Genomic DNA, 19,947 nt, shown 5'->3' with positions numbered 1-19,947 from the left:
TAATTTATTTTCAAAGAAGAAATATTACTCATTTCTCACAGCGATACTCAGATACAGATGATGGTGGAAGGAGTTTGTTAGTTTCCAGTGATCTATAATCAAGTCCTGTAGGCACACACGTGACTTTAGATAAGTCTTTCTACATTTAAGTTTCCAAATATGTAAATGCAAACAGGACTGATGATTTAGTACTTACAATGGCTACACTTGCTTTACAATCCTCATGTAGTTGCCTAGCCACATCTTCAGCTGAACAGAAACATTCTGGAGTGTCACAGATTGGACAGATACTCAATATGCACTGCAGAAACCACCTAACATCACCACGTAGAAGAAAGTGAGGAGTTGTGAGAACTGTCTTATGATATTGGCCTAGTAATTCAGATAGTCTCTGAAAGAATCTCATTTCAGTTTGTTTAGTGAATCCCAAACTTATTCAGGTTACTACTGTACTTACACTCTTGTATTGAGGTGTGTGACCCTCCCCCAAGTCATAATTATTGGATGAAACTGAATTTCTGTTGCATGCATGATATCCCATCCCTGAGACTGGAACTTGCTGATTTTGTTAGCTTCTTGCGGTGGGACATGGAAGGTTCATATCTTTGTCATACGGAGCCACAGGAACTAGCCAAAAAGAAATACTAAGATCCGGGGTGTATTTCGACATCTTATATCTGAAAAGTTACCTGCCTCAGGTCTAAAGAGAGGTATCTCCAGCGGTGCATGAACCTGAGCTTTCTAAATGCCTACCCTTCATCATGGTGGTTTTTTTTCCCCATTTCTCTCTGGTTGTATGAATTTTGCATTCTCTGCTGGGGGATGGCCATATTGATGATTTCATGTGAATGTCAACATGATACACAGCAACTCCCTGTTGCTGCTTCCCTCAGCAGTGCCTCAAAAAGCATACATGGCTGCCTTTTGAAAGGGGCCTGGCTGTGTTAGTCTGTATGAGGTAGTCTCTCACAGAAGAAAAAATGTCACACAGTGTAGCATGTATGAGGTCGGTAGCGCTCTGCTCAGTCTGGGGCAAGTCTGGGCACATGCAAGGGTAGATCTTGGGTAGGACGTTTCCAGGGTGGCATTTGGGGTTTTGGTGTCCCCAGGGGTAAGTGGCTGCCAGTGGATCAGGCTGGCTATGACAATTTTGGATTAGGCACGCAACCCCTTTTTTGAATCTCGCACTTAGTCTTCTGTAGTCTTCAGTCCCTTGATCACATTCTTGGACAAAGTGAAACTATTGTATCTGGTGTCCTTAGAGAAACACCTGATAGAAGAATGGCTGCTCCCTGCCTTTCCTTCTCCATGATACTGACTCACAGAGTTGTTTGTGGGGTGAGCCTACCCCAAAAAATGACCTTTTGCTGAGTCATTTTACTGGTGATGGTAAGGTAGCATTTTAAAAACGGTCAGCTTTCTGGAGAATGACATCCTTAAGCTCAGTCACATGGAAAGACTCCAGTGTTAAGGCAGTCAGAATTACTATGATGTTCCACATGTGACTACATGGAACCTAAAGCCTCATCTCAAAATTGGAACAAATATGTAATTTAAAAACTGTATTTAATGACTATTTTTCCACACTATCCTATATGTGTAGAGTTGCTCCTGTGAAATATCAGTGCAAATATTCTTTCAAAAATCTGCTCCTAGGATGTTATCAATAGATATCGGAACATGACAGTGACACTCCCCTGATCTTTCCATCAATTTAAATTGTTTAGAACACCGAAAAATTCTGTAGTTAGCCAATGAGTCTGCTTTTGTTTAAAATCACACTTCTTCATAGTGTTCTAACAAAACAGTTATTCAATGTAGAATGCTTCATGATGCAGTTAGCTTTCTCAGATACATTTCATGTCCTTTCTAAGATCAGATCAGTGTGTCTTTAAATATATAACCCCTGCATCCAGAAATACCGAGTGACATAAAAAGATTTGAAGAGATTCTAAATTTTAATATTCAGGTGCTCTTAGTAGCATGTCCATTTCTTTCGCAGCACATCTAGGCCCTTTTCCATCTGGAAACAGTGGATGTGACTCACAAATGTCACTGTCTTATTCTTATCCAGTGTATGTTGTGTTGGGTTTTGCTGAAAACTTACCTTCTCCTAATGACATAACAACTATAAAATATAGAATTATATAATCAGGTGCTAATTGCATAGCTTAGTAAAAATCATATAATTAATTAATATGTATTATGTAATTAGCTCTTTGACAGACATTTAATTGGGTTTATGTTTTAAAAATGTAAATAGCTAGTTACTGAATATTCTAGCAAAGACTAGTTTTGACAAGGTTTACGTTTCAATAGCACCATATCAGGAACATTTCAAAAACTGCGATTCATATGAAGAACTAAAGGTTGTTGAAATCTGAAAATCAGTATTCAATTTCTTCTGTTTAAATCTTAAAATTGTAAGTATTTTTCTATTTTTTAATTTTAGACTGTCAGCATTCAAATGTCAAAAATACTGATTTAAATGTGTACTAAAGTTTCCATCTGAACTTTCTTGGCCCAGCAAATACTTGTATTTGCATATTTTGGGGCAGCCATTGTGCAAATCTATTGCAAGTACGTATCTTGCTGAAAGCATGAAAATACCGTGATGATTAATGCTGCCTGGAAGAACATCCACAAGACCAGAATTTTGCCTCGGTCTCTCTAGATCAGTGTTTTCTTTCCCTGAGCAGTATAGTAAAAATCTGGGGAGACAGGACAGGAACTGGAGTACTTACGGGAGCAGAAGAGATGTGGTGCTTGTCTTAGTGCCAGTAATGATACTTGCAATGTGTACTTCAAATTATATCTTTTTGCTTAAGCTTTGTAGTGCTTCAGAGGTGGATTGTTTGCAGAGCTTTGGCATTCAGATTTTCAGCATGAATGATTTTTCCACGTAATTCATTTTTCCTGAGTTGTAAGGTCAAGATCAGTCACCAATACTGAACAGGTCATTTATCTGACTGTTGCATTAATGAAGGGACAGAGAAAGCACTTCTAAAAGCAAAACAAGAAGCCTGTCTCTCCCGGTTATAGTCACATACTTTGCATGTTATCTTTCAGTGTGTGTACAGACAGAATTCCTACTGAAATAAATATGCTTTTATTTTTGTCAGTGGTGGAATTCCTAAATGAGAATTGGGCACTCATTCTGGATACTAAAGTACTTAATTGCAAAAGGACAGGTTGTACATGTACCCGTACTGGGAGCAGGTAGGCAAGTTTTCATAAACAGATGTGTACATCAACAAACAGTTCCACTCAAACAGCTTACTCCCTGTTGTTGTCTCTGGCTGTCTGCCATGCCTTTAACGCATATTCAGTAGTAACAGTTTTCTGACAAAACGGATATACCTATTTTTTCTCTCATAGATTAAAAATACTTGGATTGATCTGTACGTGTCTGGAGATCTCAGATTCTCTCAGATCGTGTGCTGAGACCTTTGGACTATACAGAATATGCAAAAGGATTGGTACTAAGTGCAGTCTGACCAAGGTCTTTTGCTTATGCCCACCGTATCAGCTGAGAGTGAAAATGACTGTTCCATGGCTGTCCTTGCTAGAGGTGGTCAGCTGCCAGATCCTGGATTTTTGTGGCAGGATTTCAGAACTGCTGTGAGTATTACTGTGGCCTGGTTTGGGAAGCAGCTTCAATAGGGAGATGGCTGGAGATAGGATTGTTAGGTGGAGGTCCAGGCATGAATCAGGGATGAATTCTGGTTCTGTTGGAGGAAATTGCAAAATGATCCTTGTTTCAGAGAAGTCAAGATTTTGCTTAAGCTTTTTGTGTTTCATATGTTTTATCTGCCTAGGTGGTGTGGGAAAAATTTGTCTAATGGGAAATCAAGTTTGCAGTCTTTCATGTCTCTCAGGACACATAAGACACTGTATCCAATATATAAATCGCTGTACATCAGGATATGCATTCTGATGCTTTTGACAGAATTTAGATTATGCGGACTGATTACTGAAAGTCACAAAAGACTTCAAGCTAAATTACGAAATAAACATCACTAGTACAACACTGAATACGATGCAGAAGCTGAGGATTTAAACTTAATAAACCAAAAATTAATTTGAAATGTTAGTGTGCTTGTAGAGATATTTCATGTTTAACAACCTGCATGAAGATTAATGTTGATAGTAGGTGTCCTGCTGACCAAAAAAAGAGAAATCCCAGAGTATTTAATTATTCTCTTTTAAAAATGGTTATTTTAGTTATTATTTCTTTTTAGATTTGTTCTAGCTTGTGACAGTAATTTAAAAATTATTTTAATGAAATTTTGATTATATACAGTTAGGGTTAATGTATGAAAAACTCATTGTGATTGAACTCTAATCTCCATATGTTATTTAGAAAAAATCTGAGTGGCTCCAGATATTGAAGTAGGCTTTTATTCTCAGAGACTGGACATTTTTTATAGAAATAACATAATAGTGGACCTGTCTGCCACTGACATTATTTACCTGAAAATTAATAGGACCTAGCAGATCACAGGACTGAAAAAACATAAATCTTATTAACCTGCTGGCGTTGATTCAGCCTTATCCCCACGTAGAGGCAAGTCAGCTACTAATTCTGCTTGGCCAGACAGGAACATCGACCAAGGTCTCCCCTCCCTTTGGCTGCCAGGATGCTACAGCCTGTTGCAAATAATTTGTTACCCTGTCAGTACAGATCCCCTGTTCCAAGCTTCCTTGCCTCTGCTTCCCTTGGGTGCCCCGTTCATCCTGATGTTCGCTGTGACCTACCTCATGCTCCTTGTGGCAATGTTCATTAGACTTAGAGGGGCAGAATATAAGTTGTGGAAGTAAAGAGCTGGAGAGAGATTTGGGTTAGTCTATGCCTGTAATGTCAGATGTGGTTGTATAGCTGTAGGTCTCTACAAAAAGTCTCTTAAAAAGAGCCATTCTGGCTTTACAAGCACAGAATTCTTTCATTTTGTTACCTACCAGGTATTAGGTGCTCTAGCTTGTTCCATTTGTCATTTCTAAGGCACATCTTTCTGTAGTGTAGCTTCATCTAGTTTTGTCTCCTTTTTCCCATGTCTCTCAGTATTCCTTGAGAGCTCTCTCACTTTTCTCCTGAGCTGTGCTTGCACTTTTGCCTTGGCAATCGGCTGGCTTGGTCCCTTTGCATGGCCCTCTTGTCCCTTCCCAAGGTGTTCCCATGTTTGTGGGAAGGGGGTTGACCTTGAAGATTCATGAGTAACTGCAGAACATTTTCACAAAACCTCTTTGAAAGCTCATATGAAGAATAATGAAATAATGAAAGCAAACAAGTTATCACATAGCGTTAGCTGAAGGCCACAGTCTTTTGTTGATCATAAGCTTTGGGTTTTGAAGTTTGACTTTGCTCTGAGTTTCACTAACAAGAAACTGTTTCAATATTTGTGGGGACTAATATTTAAAAATATTTCACCTTGTGAAATTCTCATAAATTAAATTGGCATAAACCAACCAGCCACTATTGGTGAAAACTGCTTGCAGCATCAGAAGACAGAAACATTCAGTTTTTAACATACAGTTGTGCTAGCAGTGAGTTTCCATTTTTTTTGCTTGTTGCTAATTTAGAAATATAGGTTAAATTCTTCCCTCCAATAACCACAGCTTCACTTTCCATCGGTGGAGAGTGTGTGTGTGTCTGAGAGGGTCCTTTTACATTCTGTGTCTGCTGACCTTTTTTTTTTTTCTGTTGTGCGGCAAGGTCTGAGACCTGATCTCTTGCTAGGACTGTGCACACACCACCTCTGGACTCCTCTGGGGCAATGTAGGGAAATAGGGAATGAGCACAAGTGCAGTTAAAAAGACTTTTTAGCCCAGCCACAGCTTGGAACAATGTTTTGTTAAAAGGACAGATTTGTTGGGAGGGCAGCAGTTGATCGGGGCTTTTCACAACGTCCTTAACTTTAATGACTTCAGTGAGATGCTCTTACCCTCCATATTCAGTATGTCCTTAATGCTTTCTTGGGCCAGGGATATTGTTTTAATTTTTTTCTATATAATTTCTGTTGTACTTTTACCTAGAACATAAGTTACAGGTATGATGTAAAAAATTTGTGAAGGCTTTCTTGTCAGTTCTTCCAAATTATAGCATGGCAAAAAGGTGAAAAATGTCCCTTGAGCAAACCATAACCACAAACGGCAATGTAAACTGTTGGTTTACGAAGCATTGCTCTTGTCCTTTCTACTTTCTCTTTAGCTCTGCCTCCCTGCTGCACTACAGTACCACAGTAATGAATCATGAGTCATGTACTCTCTACTCCTACACAATTCACCGTAATCACTTTTTCTCCTATAAGGAAAAAGGCAATTTTTTTAACTCTACAGGGGCTGCTGGTTTTCTGTCTCTACCTCACTGTTCATTTTTGAGAGGATGGAAAATTGCATTTGTTTCAGCTGTAGCTGGTGATACATAAAGGAGGCTTCAAGGCACTGAATGTTTTCCAGAGGAGGGAGAAACCCCTCCAGTCCTGCTGAGGTCAGCAGTCATTTGAGACTTGGCTCGAACCACTGACAAAATATTCTCTCTCAAGGCATCTTGACTTTGCAATGTGTTTCCTTAGTAGGTCACAGAAGCCTGCCTTTGCTCTTTCTGGAGATGTTTCAAGGCCCATCTGTTCCCTTATCTGCCCCCCATCCATCATGCCCATGAGCAGGGATCTGAAAACCTTGGTCTCAGCCGGTGCCTAAGGCGGATTCAGATCATTCCGGGTGGAAGACAGCATAGGCAGATGTATCACGAGCACTTGGCACTCATGGATGTTCAGATCCAGGACAGTCACTTTTTATGCAATGGGCGCCAACTTGGCTGGTTCACTAAAGAGCTCTTAAAGTACCCGCCTGAGTCTCACAATGCCTGGTATAACACGGAGGCCTGTGGAGCCTCTACTGATGGAGAAGTGGGGAAGTGAACGTTCCTCGTGTGTGCGTTCTTCCAAATGGGTGTGTGTTTTCTGTGTTAAAATTCTGTTTGGAAGGTGAATGGGAGGTGCTGGGGCAAAAATATCTGTACTCTGAGCGTTGCATAAAAAGATGTTAATTTCTCTAAATTAAGGGAAACATTTACAATTCCTTTCTCTCCATTTTCCCTTGCAATGTCACATCCATTCAGACAATTGTCATGGGATTTCCAGAAGTTCCTAAGTTAAGTTGTCAAGCACCATAAATTATAATGGGTTATGTGTTTTCAAAGCTTTAGAAATCCCACTACATTTCTTTTCCTTTCTATTTATTTAATGAATAAGATAGGTAGCTAGCTTCTGTTTGAAAGACCCAGAATGCCAGGTTCTGAAAACCATTTTTAGATGTTACATCTGTCATTTTCAAGGGCTATGCAGAAAATATTTGCCTTTCTGAGGTTGCCTTTTTAGATGGTTAATTTGCAATTGAGTTCTTAAAATAAAATTTAGGTGTAAGGAAGAATTTCTTATTTGGAATACAGTAACCCCAAACAACCCTTCTACTTAGATTTTATTCTGAGAACGTCTCTGCAAGATGTATTCGTATTAATAATGTATATTTCATATCTCTCTTTTCTAGGGCAAAGAATTCATAGCTCCACAAAGTGCAGATATTTACAGCACAATACACTCTTTCTTCAAAAGTTTAGGGGAAATCCTGATTTTTATTTATTCTTATATGTATTTTCATCTGTCTGAAAATTAAATACAATTATCAGGATACCTTTTAAATCTTTTATAATATAATTTGGATTTATTAATGTAATCTTGTAAAAATTAAAAAGAACACTTTATAACAAGGGTCATTATTTCATGAATCCCTAAAATATTTTTACTTAAGGAGTGTTTTAATGCTTCGAAGGTAAACCACAAGGGGCCAAAGCCTGTTATGCTATAAATGCATAGATTTGAACTAAATTTATATTCTGGGTTTTGTTCCCCAGCTATGTGCAGTTTGATTAAGAATAGTCTTTTTTTAAAAACAATATTTATACATTTTAACAGCGGACTTGTAGCAATGTATAAAGGTGACATTGCAGAGCACATCAATTCAGTGTATTGCATTCTTTAATAAGCTTTCAAATTGTAAATTATCTTTGTATATTAGTGTATTTTTCTCAGAGGTTCAGTCTTTAAAAATTATTCGTTCCTAAATCCTAATACTGAAAATATTTATGTAGGTGCTTATGTTTAGCTTTCCTAGTGGCACATCTGGAATAAATCAACGTTTTAGTTCAGAGTGTGTTTTTGCGGGAACAAAATCATAGTGGTTCCATGATAAAACTCTATTGATGCTAATGTAAGGTTAGTTGAAAAAGCTCAGGAAGACCAGATAAATCCTATGGCTCACTGATACCTAAATTAATGCCGATTTTTAAAATTAAAACATAAATTAAACGTAACATAAACCATGGAGAGGAATAAACCACTGTCATGCCCTTATACAATTAGTTATAAATTATAAGGAATGAATCTGAATCCTATTGGATATCCTGCAATTGACTTCAGCCAAATTGAAATTACAGATGTTCTTTCTTTGGAAAACTTAGTCAGTTTAACCGAGATCTTATAATAAATATAGTGCTGAAGGTATAAAAATGTCTGTAAGTTTTTGCATTTTTGGGGAGGAAATGTGCTTCCATTGGAATTCCACTTGGAATTTTACCATTGATGTCAGTGATGTTCAGGAGCTATCCGCAACCTGTATTTGTGTTATGCTGGGTCAGAAATCTTCTAATGACTGCTTTTATGCACAACATTAAAATGACAGAGTCTAGCTGATTCTTGGGACTTGCTTATGGCAATGGGAATAAAAGCAAATCCTCTTTAAATCCTCTCAAAATGCAGAATTTTTGGAAAACTTATTTTGGAAAAATACCTGTTTTAGAATTGCGGCATAAAGGTTCATTTGGTATTTCTGTTAGAAGTTTTATTTTAAGCAGAGTTCTTGTTTATTCTCACCTTCAAATTATTCTCACCTTCAAATAACGTAAGTTTTTGGGGGGGCGGGGAGGGGAATCTGTTGAAGAACTTCGTTGGAACAGGGGCGGATGCTCCTCTCCAGAGTAAGGCAGCAAGAAACTGTCTGTGAGAGGAAGCGGGGTGGTTCTGCCCTGCTCTGTCCTGGAGGCTGCAGGGGAGCCTCCTGGTTGACGTTCTGGCCTTGGGAAATTTACAGAGCTCTCTGGAAACTCTTCTTTAGTAATGTCTCAGTCTACTTGTACAGGAAAAAGTACTTCACATTCTGGGCGCTAGTTTATAATGTTTACCACCAAAAGGTTACTTGAAGTAAGGTCATTTTACTCATTGGATTACTTTTATCTTTCCTTTTTTTCCCCTGCTGCTGTCATTCACTGTCATTTTGCCAGCAATTTAGAATTCATTAATTTTTCTTTTCTTCCCAGCTGGTCTTTTTTTGCTCCACAGTTGTGCTCTTTTAATAAACCACAACTTCTTAACTCTTCTATCAGATTTTTTACTTTCGCATTTTGCTCTATTGTTTTTCCATAGAAAACAATTCCTTTTCGCCTGTCACTTTCTTTTTTTTCCTCTTATTTGCCTGAACCCCGTTACAAGGACCTAGATTCCTCTCTGTGATTGAAATTATGCCTTGGTAGAACTCTGTCGGCCTCAGTAGGTTCACGCGGAATAAAATCCATTTTGCTTTTTCCTGGTTATCCATTTCAGTTTCCAGGTTCCTGTTTTCTTTTCAGTGTGAACTGATTCTATCTGTGTAGGGAAAATTGTTGTATTCAGACACACATGATTGTTGTGGCATTTTAGGGCCTGTTTCCCAGTGTATTGAATAAAGAACAGTCTGGACTCAAGTCCTGGATTCAGCCCTGGAAATTAATTGAAGCGTGAACCTGAATCTGCCTTTCCTGATGCAGGTACAACCTGAGCATTGAAGTGTCACAAAACTAGGATAAGCATGCCCGCTTCTATCGCAAAGCATCAGGAATGTATTAAATTACTAAATTAAAAAAGCAATCTATTTGCATCTCTGGAAATGATTGAAGTCTTCGGAAGGGTAATCCCATTCCTTTCAAAATATTGTTTTGGTTTTTTTTCTACCCAAGGAAAGGGACAAGGAAGTGTTGAGTACTACATTACTGCTATCCTTCAGTATCTTTTTAATGAATTCTTTTTATTGAATACATTTTTCCGTGTTTCATGCACCACTGATTGCAATACATTTGAATTACACCAAAGGCAGCGGTTCTCTTTAAATCATTTCTTGGGTTAAATGTAATAAGCAAGAAGAAAGAGGTATCAAAATAAATAAATAAATAAGTAATTAAACTTGTGGCCTTTGCTTCAGAAAAATCTCCTGTTTCTACAAGAATAGTCTCCCAAAAATTGATGCCTCTGCTTTCTGGTCTCCTCTACATGAATCAAAGTTGGGGAAGTAACTAGTGTGGTGTCCAGAGCCTTTTCTCCAGCTTTTTTAGCCCTGCCTCTGCAGAGAATTCCTGTCAGCTTTGAATTTCTTTGATGTATCGTGACAACTGCTGCCTTGCTGTGTTTTCTGCCCCCGCTGGAGTCTCCATGGGATTAGAGATCACGTGCTACCTTAGTTTAACGTTCTTGACCTTTTTCAGATGATTGACACTGCTGAATGATTACAGCAAAGCAGCATTTATCCACTAGCTGTATTATGCTCATTTCAAGGAGAAAATAAATGGTATTTGAGATAAGTAATCTGGACTGTGTCTTTCTGCTGAGTAAATGTAGGAGACCTGCCTGTAGTGAATCATGATTCCTTTCCCGTTTGTTCTGTTTTGTGGTACTTTCTGCACATTTCCCCTGTGCTCTTCCCCTTCTAAATGCTTTACTGTGCTCTGATCCTGTTAGCCCACATAGCTAAGAGAGCTAAATCTTTTGGGCTTGATCAGCAACATAAAATTCCTCAGGCTCAAAGATGGTGGCAGGCATGGCAATGTGTACCTTCTTATGTATTTTAAAAAATAAAATAGAAGAAATGAAAACATCCTAAGCTACCAGCAATGTATTTATGATGTTAGCACATGAAGTTGTATAGAGATTTTGCAGTCTAGCTTCCATAGTGTTTTATTGTTTTTTCAGTGTCCTTTTTTTTTTTTTTTCCCCCCTTCAGTGAATTTCCCACAAGAATTCTGTCAAGGTTTGGCTCATAAATAGCAATGAGTTTTGTAAAGTTCCTGTACACAAAAAGCAAATGGCAACTTTACCAAATGTTCAGTGCAAAGAGATCCATGTGTCTGTTCATGTTACTGTTTTGGAAGACATTTTACGGAACACCTGTCTGGCTTTAATGAAAGTTCACGCACAGAGATGCAAATTTGAAGGAAAAAAATAGTAAATCTGACACTGCATCATACAGGACAAAATCCCAGTATTGAAGTCCTTATCAAGGCGGTTGTATATCTGTGACACTACATCATTATTGTAATCAATAATGTTACGAATGTTAACATTAGAATAATCAATACTATACAGCTACACAATTATAATAATTATTATACCATTAATGCTATTATGGTTATTAATATTGTTATTATGTTGTGACAGCCCCTTTTTAAAAGGTAACTTTTTTTTACCTATAGGCCATCGAACATTGTTCATCGGAGTTCACGTGCCACTCGGTGGAAGGAAAAGTCACCGACGCCATAGGCACCGTGGACATAAACACAGAAAGAGAGACAGAGAACGAGATTCAGGATTAGAAGATGGGAGAGAGTCTCCTCCTTTTGGTAAGATAAATTTTATTTTTGCATAGATCTTTTAATAATAAACACCAGTATAATTATGCATGCTCTGTCCTGTTATGGCTTGGACATGATTAGCAGTGGGGTTTTGGAGAACCCACCAGAGCCTCTCCAGTCTCTGCTGGAGAGGCAAGATTTGTTTCTCTGATGAAGGGCAGCAGCCACTGGCAGTCAATACATGAGAAATCTCAGTAATTTCTACCACCGTGCGAGACTGTCCATGAGTGTTCTCTAAAGGTAGACTGCCACTACCACTGAGAGGGGGTAAGTGCTTTATGGCATCAGCTGCCCTCAGTGAAGATTCTGGAGTATTTGCCCCTAAAATGTAATATAGAGGAGTTGTGGTTCTTTACAATTAGTTTTGTAATAATGTTAATGTTACTGAAGCTGCAATGTTTTATCAGATATAAACTGTGATCCAGGTTGTGTTTGCCTTTTTCCTTACGTGACACTGTAACGTGCCATTGTGAGATAAGTCTGCTGACAGAGGACTTGAGAGCAAACAGGAAAAAACACCTTTCGATAAACAAACCTGATACAAAACTCCTAAAATTCTCAAAATTTTGAATTAAAAAACATTACAGAGACCAGAAGAAGGTAGTCATGAATAAATTAGTCAAGCTTTGTCTCAAAACACATGAGAATAATATTTGCTGTTCAGAAATAAAAAGCACATGTGCTGAAATGTCCAAGGCTATAGTAAGTGTTGAAAATATAACAGAAGCATGTATAGAAGACAATTTCTCAGTGTGCAACAGAAGAATGTTTTTAAATCATTAGGGAAATGTGCCAATGTAATTTCAGGTTACAGAATAGTAATTATAAGACTTTCTTTTAATCTGAAGTTTGTATTATGTATGTAGAAAGCTTTGGAGCAAGTAGATTATAAGTGCTGATGGTTAAGTATGTTGTAAAGAGCTTGAAACACTCAAATCTTCCACAGTGAATTATACTGAGAATGAAATAAAGTCAAGACTTTTTCAAACTTAGTAGATATGAGTTATGTTTTGAAGACTGAACAGTGAAGAAAAAATTGGCTGTGGTGGTTCTGTCTGGAATGTATTTCAGATGTATGAAGACCCAATACTATATTGAAACCAGTTTCTTGGAAAACAACAAAGTTCATAAATTATTAAAATAGTTTTCAAAAAGAATATGCATATATACATATAATGTCAGATTAAAAAGAAACAATTGAAAGTTACATTAGCCAAGAAGTGAGATCTTTTAAACTATGAAGCAATGTCTTCTGTTGAGTCATCTGGTTTTATTTAAGTGCCAGTATGTGATGCATTTTGGCTGAGAACTTAGCTCTGTTCTTTCAACTTCTGGAGACCTAGGCTTGTGTCCTTCCTAATTCAAAAGTAAAAAAAAAAAAAAAAAAAAAAAGAAATTAATTGGCTGAATCTGTCCTTAATAGTCTTTGACAGTTGTGCATACAATAAAATCTACTGTTCAGCACAATTCTGTGTTAAGTGGAAATCAGCCTATGTTCAAGAGAGCTCCAAGAGTGGAATAGCAGTAATACAAAAAAGATAGTTTTGAAGAGCATTTGTAACTTGGTGTTCACAGCACTTATCCACAGGCGTACTTGTTTGAAATAAGTGCAGTCCTGCACTTATTTCAAAGTCACATTTTCACTTGCAAAGGTATTATAAGTACCAGTTAAAGGGTGTGTTGATCATGTCACGTAAATTATTACTTTTATAAACCTCAGGACAGACAAGATTGAGGCCAGAAACATTCAAGTCTCCTCTGGATCCAGAATGCTGAAGATACTCTTCGGAATGCTTGGGTGATAACAATTCAAAAGAAGCCAAAGATAGAACTACCAAACATTCAGAAAAATCTGGAAATATCCAATTTTTCCACTCTGAAATCATATCTAAGTAGTAAAATTTGAGGGTTTTTCCCCTTGGCTATGTGACTCCCGGAAGTTTGGCCAGAGAACCAGACTTTGACTGAGCTTTGACATCTGTCCCTCCGGGCAGAAATGTGGCATCCCACAGACAACAGTGAAAGGGATTTGCCTTATGAAGGCAAATCTGAAAATTATACAGTGATGGAGGGGGTTAAGCACAGTCAGAGCAGGCAGACAAAATTACACAGGGATTAATTGTAGTCTGTATTCACATCCTCACTTTTACTATGCATTTTTCTTAAGAGGAGTTTCAGACAGGTGGTTGTGCTGCCTGGGGAGAAGCACTGCCTTTAGAGATAATATAAGCATAGTTTTTCTATGCTTTATTTACACAGAGGGAGCAACCGATACTTCCTGCACTAAATCTGAATCCACTAAGCCTCAGTAACGCTTCTTAGCTCTCATTCCCCATGACCACAAGGTTATAAGAGAACGCAGAGGCTGGAGGAAGTTGCAAGGAAGACAAATTCACTTCCTACTCTTGATGCATAACTTAATATGAGGGACTGTGCTGCCTAAGAGAGCAGATCCAAAATAGTCCCTTCATTTATGAATCATTCTGATGTAACTGAACATGCAGAAATGCTTAGCTCCTTCTCACCATATACCCCTTTTAACACGTTTCTGCTGAATAGTAGGAGGCTGTATTCTTGGGCACTGGCAGGGAGGAGGGGAAAGAAAAAACGTTTCAACGAGCAGGTGCAAGAAGAAAGATAGAGAAAATAAGCACTGTGAGACCAGCTGATAGAAAACAGTGCTTTGAAGTAAGTCAGACAAATACATTAGGATTTTTATGATACAAGAGAATAAATTAGCAGTGTTTTGAAGCAGTGAAGTATGAAAGGAGGTATAATAAAAGCCAAAGATGCAACAGCTGAACAATAGAGAATGCTGGAACAAGTAAAGGCCTGAAATACTCAGACATGAAGTGCTCCAGACTGCTTAGTTAACCAAGCATGGGATGAAGCATTATTTTTTGTCATAATTTATAGCTGTATAATTTATGACTTCATCTGTGAAGTACCATTAGGTGCAGATCTTGCTCTGCTCTCACTGCTCTAGGCAGCGGTGCAGTGCACATAGTGCTGTGGGGCTGTGCAGGCCCCACTCAGAGTGGACAGGTGCCACCTGGTTCCTCTCCAGTGAACAACAATTTCTTAAACGGTTTTCTTTGTATCAACATGGCTAGAAAACACCTGTGTTCAATGTAATGCCCATGGCTGGAAGTTTCCTGGTAATCCCTTTGAATCCTGGCTGGGAAAGCTGTACCGGCTACTTTCCGAGGGAATGTTTCTGCAGAGAATAGATTTTTTAGAATATTCTGACGGCAGCTCAGAAGCTTTTTTTTTTTTTTTCCCCATCTCCTACTGTCACTTTTCAAAAATAACCTGAGTGTTCTCAGTGTGCAGATTCAGAGCTTGTAGACAAATAATATGTAGAACATGTAGTTAGTGGAATAAAAAGGAGTAGAGTCCTGTCATCTTGGGGGCACAGATCAGTTACTCAGGTTTTATTTTTGTTTTCCCCACACCTGATTCTTGCTGTCTGTCTGTTGCCTCTTGATGAGATGAGGTTGTACAAGATGTTTCTATTTTGCCATAATGATGTGCTAATTTGCAGATTACATGGCTTGCTCATGGAGAGGCTTTTTTGGGTAGGAAAAATTGTAAGCTAAGTGATTTCAAGATCTAGATTCCCACCATCTTGCCTCATAATCTTTTGGAAGAAAAGGAGAAATCCAGTGAAATTATCCACTCTAGTTAAAAATTCAGTAATGCTATTTGCTTTATTGAAGAGGTTTACCATTCCCAGCTGAAATGCTGCTGTTGTAATTAAGGCCCCAGTTTCATGCCTGCTTTAAGCTCCCCTCCTCCACAGCTTTCCTTGTGGGGCGAGTATTGTGGCTGCTCTGTGAATTAAATTAGGGAGTTGATGCAAATTAAAACTAGTTTGGCAAAAAAGCTGTTTCTAGCCTAGAGCAGCTCCTTGGTGCTGTTTGCTGGGAGGACGATGGGTGCCAGCCGTGGTGGGCTGCAGGGCCACAAGCTGTCCGGGTCCGCTCCATCAGCGCTGTGGGTTGTGGCGGCACTGAAAGTCTGGTGCAGATTTCCTTTCGGCTGGCAGAGTTGCACTTGCTTGGTACGCACGTGGATTTTAGTGGCAACCTTCAGTGTTTTTTGATGTCTGCTTTTTGTCTGTAAACAGTGAAACAGATCTCTTGTACTCGCACTTATGAGCTAAAGATATTTATTTTTCTGTTTTAAAATGGGGTGGAATAGGAAGACTTTAGCTCTCAGCAGGGTGTCTTTAAGGACGGGTTTTGTGAGGGTGAAGTGAACACAGCTGTGAGGACTGGGGTTTGCTTTCAGCCTCCTGTGGTGTCTTCTAGGACGAGACACTGTTGGGGCTTGCGCAAGCCAGTGACAAGCGGTGTTCCTCAGGGGTTGGTACTGGGACCGGTGCTGTTTAACATCCTTGTTGGCGACATGGACACTGGAATTGAGTGCACCTTCAGCAAGTTTGCCAACAACACAAAGCTGTGTGGTGTGGTCGACACACTGGAGGGAAGGGATTGCCATCCAGAGGGACATTGACAGGCTTGAGAGGTGGGCCCATGCAAACCTCATGAGGTTCAGCAAGGCCAAGTGCAAGGTCCTGCACATGGGTCCGGGCAATCCCAAGCACAAATACAAGCTGGGCACAGAATGCATTGAGAGCAGCCCTGAGGAGAAGGACTTGGGGTGTTGGTTGATGAGAAGCTCATGACCTGGCAATGTGCGCTTGCAGCCCAGAAAGCCAACCATATCTTGGGCTGCATCAAAAGAAGCGTGACCAGCAGGTCGATGGAGGAGATTCTCCCCCTCTACTCTGCTCTCATGAGACCCCACCTGCAGTACTGTGTTCAGTTCTGGGGCCCCCAACATAAGAAAGACATGGACCTGTTGGAGCGAGTCCAGAGGAGGGCCACGAAGATGATCAGAGGGCTGGAGCACCTCTCCTGTGAGGACAGGCTGAGAGAGCTGGGGTTATTCAGCCTGGAGAAGAGAAGGCTCTGGGGAGACCTTATAGCAGCCTTCCAGTACCTGAAGGGGGCCTACAAGAGAGCTGGAGAGGGACTTTTTACAAGGACCTGTAGTGATAGCACAAGGGGTAATGGCTACAAACTGAAAGAGGGTAGATTTAGATTAGATATAAGGAAGAAGTTCTTTACTATGAGGGTGGTGAGGCGCTGGGACAGGTTGCCCAGAGAAGTTGTGGATGCACCCTCCCTGGAAGTGTTCAAGGCCAGGCTGGATGGGGCTTTGAGCAACCTGGTCTAGTGGAAGGTGTCTCTGCCCATGGCAGGGGGGGTTGGAACTAGATGATCTTTAAGGTCCCTTCCAACCCAAACTATTCCATGATTCTATAAGGTTTGGTTTGTTCTTTTAAAAAATCTGGCTTTAATAATCTCTAGTTTTAAAGAGGCTGAAGTTTGTCATTCATGATATTGGGTGTGGCAAAGGAAGCTGAGCAGCCCTGGAGGTGAGCGTCACAGAGGACTATGCACGGTTCAGGAAAGGCTCTCTGAAGGTAATGCAAGCGAAAAAGTGAATTGCAAAGGGGGACTTCTTTTGGTTACTAGAGGGGCTTGAAGAAAGTATAATGAAAGGACTCAGCTGACTATATTTGGTAGCTAACCTCAAACCTCGAAGGGGTATTAATGGGGCAAATTTAATTATTTGTACAGAGTATGGCTGTTAAGAGAATTCTCCTACCCTTAACTACAGGCTTTGTCTGCTGAAGGATGAACTTGGAAATTTGAATCTCTGGGCAGCTGTGGAACAGATTGTGGCAAATCTGGATTAAAATAATGTATCATAACTGCAGTTTTAAGAGTCTAGCAAAAAGACAAGAATTGCAGCTTGGGAATTGTCCATATTGTCAGATCCAAAAGATAAGATTATTTGTCATAGCCCTGAGGTGATGGAAACAGTTCATGTGAAGAAAATGCAGAGAGTGCTTCCTGAAAACAACATTATACGTATAGGGATAAAGTGCCAGGGAGCAAGCAAGGGAATACTTTCTCCCAACCTAACACATGGTTTCTAAGGTCTGTGAAGAGATTTTCATAAGTGTGCTGTATGGCTGTTTACTATTTTATGTGTACTTTAGTAATGTAAATTTTGGTTTAATTTTTACCATGTTTTCTAATTTTGAAAAAGTCATTTTATGATCCCTACCTTTACTGATTGCTGAGCTGAAGGGCAAAGTCCAGTCTGCACAGGAAGGAGGTGAGGGGAGAGCCCCCATCCACCACTTCCTTGGTGAGCGCAAGCAGGAGGATGATGAATGTTTGTCTGTGTGTGAAACGATCCTTTATTTTCTGTGATCCTTTGAATTTTTCACACCATTTCCCCTTTGTGAAAGGAGTTGTTACGGATGTCAACTGTGTTACACCAGTTCACTCCCTGTCTGCAGCCCATCCTGTGCAGTGAGCAATCAAAAAAAAAAAAGTTTGTATATCTAATATTACTTCAATGTGAATGTACAAGAGCATGAGGCATGGATTAAATCTTGTCTATGATGTTTACTATCTTATGTGAACTTCTGTAATGTAAATTTTATTTTAATGTTTAGCATGTTTTCCAACGTAGAAAAAGTAATTTTTCACCCCTACATCTACTGACCCAATAAGAAGTATTAGTTTACTAATACTACCCTTAAATGCAGGTTCTCAACAGGCTTAGAAATACAGAAACCTGTTCTGACAAATGAGCTAATACAGTGTTACCAGAAATACATTTTTGCACCCTTTCTAGAGTTTATCAAGAGCAGAGGACAGAATTTGGAATACATTTTATACGTACCCAAGGCTGTGTTTCTGCCTGTGGCATGGCTTGGGCAGATTGCGTGCAGTTCTGCCTGATGGCAGGGTGGTTTGTCTTGGGAGAAATCCTGGCGCGGGCTGAGGAGGAGATGGGTATCACTCTGAATGGTGCAGTGAAGCAGGTTGTTTGCTGGGCTGAATTTGTGTGGAGGGACTAAGAATGATCCTGCTTTCTTACCCCAGCCCAAGTCTTGATTTCACCTTTTTCTCTTAGGCAAGAGGGAGCAGTCCTGACCCAGAATTGTGGTTGCACTTGGGGATGTTTTAAATGGGGGAAGTGCCAGTTATTGTTCTTTCCCACATGTGTTTTGCAAGGCGGGATGATGATGTAGGCCACCATTCCCCCATACCTGCACTCGGCACTGTTCCAGGGAGCAGCTTTTTGTGTTGCTCTCTGGGAATGAGGTTATTAGTGGTTCTGGCTTTCATTTCTACTGTTGTGGCATGTCTGTGCCCATATCTTGCTTTTGTTTTCGGGTTGTTACTGACTTTACAAAGAGTCATAGTAGTGAGCAGTATGTCAGGTTGCTGCAGGGTCACTTCCTTTCTGCAGCACTGAATCCCAGTGTGAATTTGTGCTTTCGACAGTAGTATATCCACCAGGTCTTAATTTTTACCCTGCAGAGGAGTTACACAGATTTTTAAACCTAGAATACTCAGGTTTCCCATTCATGCAATGAATTTGAGGTATCAGAGGTAGTTTGGATGTCTGTGTGAACGTGGCACAGATGATGTGAGCACAAGCCCAGAGAAACCCACGTATAACACAGAGTCTGGCAGGAGGCTCCCATGGGCTGGTGGAGCCGCAGCAAACAGAAAGCTGCTTCAGCTTGTCCCGACTGAGGTGGCTCATTAGCCGAGCAGGGGTGGTTGTGGATGGTACTCCTGCTCCTGTCGTGTACCAGACTTTCTGCCCAGTCCCAGCTGGTCCTGAAGGAATTCCTGAACTGGTGATGAGCCATTTACTTGGGAGAATCATCAGCTGCTTATTGTGGAGCTTTAAATTCATGTTGCTTCTAATATTTCTGTGCTCTGATGCAAACCAGTTGCAGTGACAGAAATACTAATGTAACAAATTAGTCCCATTCATTTAATTTTTTAGATTCATCTTACTTTTTAGAAATGGCAATAATAATATGAAGGAATCTTTTTTTCACACTGGCTGTACTACTTGAAATAGGGATAGATACAGGTAATATTCAAGCCAATTTCTGTTTTCCTAGACTTCAAAAAAATTTGAGTGTCCTAGTTTGGAAATATTGTGCTTCTACACTGAGGATTAAGTTATCACAGTTTGACAGTCAGCAGTTGAAGTATTCTTTCATACTGTTCTTGAATCACGTTACTCATTTTCCATATAACACATTAATGACATATTTGGTATTTATTACTCCTATGAATAACAGCCAAATCCATCTGGCATTGCTCACATGAGTAATGCTG

The 19,947-nt window shown here is 39.6% G+C and overlaps 1 protein-coding gene across 2 annotated transcripts in view; it reads left to right on the top strand.

Moving 5' to 3' along the window:
* SLC4A10 (solute carrier family 4 member 10) overlaps window positions 1-19,947 on the top strand; it is a gene marked incomplete at both ends in the record, with an annotated part of 161,699 nt that overhangs the window by 62,489 nt on the left and 79,263 nt on the right. For both annotated transcript variants that reach the window (XM_082313768.1, XM_082313767.1), the window contains one exon: window positions 11,555-11,701. In XM_082313768.1, coding sequence (XP_082169894.1) covers window positions 11,555-11,701 — 147 coding nt within the window. The remainder of the gene's footprint in view (window positions 1-11,554; window positions 11,702-19,947) is intronic.

Source organism: Platalea leucorodia, assembly GCF_965183815.1.
Source record: "Platalea leucorodia genome assembly, chromosome: 5".
Taxonomy (NCBI): Eukaryota; Metazoa; Chordata; class Aves; order Pelecaniformes; family Threskiornithidae; genus Platalea; species Platalea leucorodia.
This window is presented reverse-complemented; position numbering and strand designations above follow the sequence as displayed.